This window comes from Asparagus officinalis, chromosome 4, assembly GCF_001876935.1.
Source record: "Asparagus officinalis chromosome 4, Aspof.V1, whole genome shotgun sequence".
NCBI lineage: Eukaryota > Viridiplantae > Streptophyta > Magnoliopsida > Asparagales > Asparagaceae > Asparagus > Asparagus officinalis.
Genome location: NC_033797.1, coordinates 59,258,971 through 59,262,874, shown reverse-complemented (window position 1 = coordinate 59,262,874; position 3,904 = coordinate 59,258,971). Strand labels below are relative to the sequence as shown.

At 40.7% G+C, this 3,904-nt stretch overlaps 1 protein-coding gene across 1 annotated transcript; it reads left to right on the top strand.

The window, feature by feature from the left end:
- On the top strand, nt 735-1,763 carry LOC109838769. The gene has a single exon (XM_020407188.1). The coding sequence runs from the start codon at nt 735-737 to the stop codon at nt 1,761-1,763; it is 1,029 nt and encodes a 342-aa protein (XP_020262777.1).

The following is a 3,904-nucleotide window of genomic DNA, read 5'->3' as shown; positions in this document are numbered from 1 at the left end:
GTTCATAGGATTAATTAGTTGTTGATTAAAATTCGGAAAAACAGTTATATAAAAAAAATTACTGTTCAAAAAAATGTACCTGTTACTGTTCATTTTATCTTAAAAGTTAGAGCATGTAGGTTTTGCACTGTCGCCATCAAAGTCCCATGCACACGTCTCAGAGCCTAACTCTCAAACCTATCCACATGCAACATCTTTAGATTTTTTCATGTTTAATAATTACGGAAGGTCCTGAGATCGCTCTGCCGTTAGTAATCTAAACTAACGGTGCGTATGATATGTCTCCTCGTGGCCCACGTAATTATTAAATTTTTAGGTTATATCTAATTATATTCCTGAGATGTTGCGCAATTATTATGCCTATTGTATATATTATTATTAAATTGCGTGGATGTTTAAATAAATAATGTTGTGGTTTTTGGATCAGCCTGTTTGTCACCAAATTTAAATTCCTTGCATTTTTTTTCCTTCTGAGAGAGAAATTGTAGTGAGGATATAATTGTAAAAAGTCAAAGACCGGTGTATTCCATTGAAGACGAAGGCATTTTTGCAAAATGTAGGGACCCCCAAGGGTTTTCCAAATTGTATTTTAATTTTATATTTTTTGTTATCTTTAGACTGTATAATCGGACTTTGGACACTTTTTTGGTAACGGGCTGATCCACGCAACATGTTTATTGCATGAATTTTTAATTCCTTATTATTAATTCATGTCTTTCAAATGCATAGATAAAATGGCTAAAATAGTGAGCATTGATTTCGAAGTCCTTGACGCTGCTGGCAAGAATTATTTGAGTTGGCATGTGGACCTGAAGTTCCACTTACGTGCCCAGGGCTTATTAGCCACAATTTCAACTCCTGCTCCACCGACTACGACCACTGTTACGGGTAATGCTGTAAATAATGCTGAGATTGCTACTACAGTGATCGTCTCTGATATAGATAAGGCGAAAGCCATTATCTACATCAGGAGACATATTGATCGGACCTTGAAGACCGAATACCTGACTGTAGAGGACCCAAAGGAATTATGGACTGCACTTGAGGACCGATACAAACATCAGAAAGATGTGATCCTCCCACGTGCACGTTATGAGTGGGAAAACCTCCGACTTCAGGACTTTAAGTCTGTAGCTGAGTACAACTCAGCACTTCATAATATCACCTCACGCCTGAAGTTGTGTGGTGAAGAAGTTTCGGAGGAACGCATGTTGGAGAAGACTTACACATCCTTCCACGAGAAGGATGCAATCCTCATGCAACAGTACCGCGAACGAAAGTTCAAAAAGTATTCTGAATTGCACTCCACCCTTCTGATGACGGAGCAAAACAGAGAATTGCTTTTGGCCACTCATAACCTATGCCCTGCAGGCTCAGCTCCTCTACCCGAAGCTCACATGTTTACTTCCCAGAAGCAGAAGAAAAAGCATAAGGGTAAATTCAACAAGGGGAAAGCCCCTAAGTGGCAGGCTAGATGTCCACCCCAGAAAAACAACCCTCCCCAGAGCAGCAATAGTGAGGGAAAGAAGAAGTGGAAGAAGAAGACCACTGAGCTGTCGTCTATTCCCAAGAACACTTGGGAGGACAAATGCCACAGATGTGGCATGACTGGACATTGGTCCAGAAACTATCGCACTCCGCGACACCTCCAAGATCTGTATCAAGCGAGCCTGAAGTCTCTTGTTGAAACAAATCTGGTGGAAAAGCAGTCGTCTACTCAGTTCACTGCTGATGACTTCGAAACGGATGATCTTCTCGACTAGATCCATGTTATCTTTATATGCATTTAAATTCTCATAGTACTTTCATCTTTAGTTCTTTACTTTCCATGTAATGCACTTTACTTTTCAATAAAAATAGTTATTTTCTTTAGATTAAAATATTGCATTCATGTTATAGATGAAGTGTGAGTGCCTTGTGGACAGTGCCTCGACGCACACAATCCTTCGCGAAAGAAGCTATTTCAATAGCTTATATGATTATGACGATCCCGTAATTACGATTTCGGGACTATCTAACATAATAGAAGGATTTGGTGAAGCAATGATATTGCTCCCAAATAAAACGAGACTAATAATAAAAGATGCATTATTCTCTCCGAAATCTAATAGAAACCTCATAAGTTTCAAGGATATTCGTTTAAACGGATATCACTTAGAAACCAATGATATAAATGAGGATGAGTATTTGTATGTAACTCGTCAAAAAGATGGTTCAAAAACTATCTTAGAACGATTCAAGGGACTCCCGTCGGGTCTCTATCATACATATATTCAACCAGTAGAAGCTAACATGATTGTGCACCAGAAGTGCCATTCTTCGACGAAATTTAAACTTTGGCATAACAGACTGGGTCACCCAGGATCAGCAATGATGCACCGCATCATGAGCCAATCAAGTGGACACAACCTGAAGAACCTGAAGATTCTTCAGAAGGGTGATTACTCATGTCTATCTTGTTTCCAAGGTAAACTGATCACGAGACCTTCCCTTCTGAAAGTGGGATTAGAGTCTCCTAGCTTCTTGGAGAGAATACATGGTGATATTTGTGGGCCTATTCACCCCGCAAGTGGACCATTTAGGTACTTTATGGTACTTATAGATGCATCAACCAAGTGGTCCTACGTGTGCCTTTTGTCCACCCACAACTTAGCTTTTTCAAAGCTATTGGCACAAATTATTAAATTGTGGGCTCATTTCCCCGATAATCAAATCAATAAATTACGTCTTGATAATGCGGGAGAATTCACTTCACAAGTCTTTCAAGACTATTGCCTAGCAACTGGCATCGAAGTTGAACATCCTGTAGCACATGTTCACACCCAGAATGGGTTAGCAGAATCTCTAATTAAGAGATTGCAATGGATTGCTCGTCCATTGTTGATGAAATCACAGTTGCCTGTTGAGGCTTGGGGTCATGCCATATTGCATGCCGCATCGCTTATCAGAATACGGCCCTCTGGTGGCCATATTTTATCACCAATGCAGCTTGCTTATGGTGCACCTCCAAATATCTCACATCTGAGAGTGTTTGGTTGTGCAGTTTACATCCCAATTGCTCCTCCACAAAGGACCAAAATGGGTCCACAGCGTCGTTTGGGTATCTATATAGGGTTTGATTCGTCCTCTATAATAAGATACCTTGAACCCCAGACGGGTGACGCATTTAAGGCACGTCTTGATGATTGTGAATTTGTTGCACAGTCTAGGAAGCCTGACGCTTCTAAGACCATTTCTTGGAACACCAAGACTTTGTCTCATTATGATCCGCGTACTAGTCAATGTGAAGATGAGATCCTGAAGATTCTTCATCTTCAGAATACAGTACATTTACTTCCGGATAAATTCACTGATAACCAGAAAATTATCAGATCACACGTCCCTGCTGTCAACATGCTAGCTAGGATTGACATCCCCAAAGATGGATGCAATCCGCCGGCAGTAGAAACGGCTGTACCTCAATTGAACTAGGATTGACATCCCCAAAGATGGATGCAATCCGCCGGCAGTAGAAACGGCTGTACCTCAATTGAAAAGAGTACGCCTACCAGGTTCGAAGGACAAAGTCCCTCGTAAAAGAAAAAATCCTGGAGAAATAAAGATGAACCCAACACAGGATACTGAGCTCAGACCAGCTTCCTCTCCCCTCCTAGATTCCCCTGAAGAGGAACAAATAGGAGAAACATCATTAAATTTTGTACGTACTGAGGAGGTACTGGACAGAAAAAACACAGTCGTCGACGACGACTTTGCGTTCGATATTGCCGTTCACGTCACTGAATACGACGATGACATCGAACCATGGTCTCTAGCGGAATGTAAACGCTGAGACGATTGTGTTGACCCTATAGTTTTGATGATGATTTGACAAACAATTTATTACTAATACGTTTTTCCAGTGTTT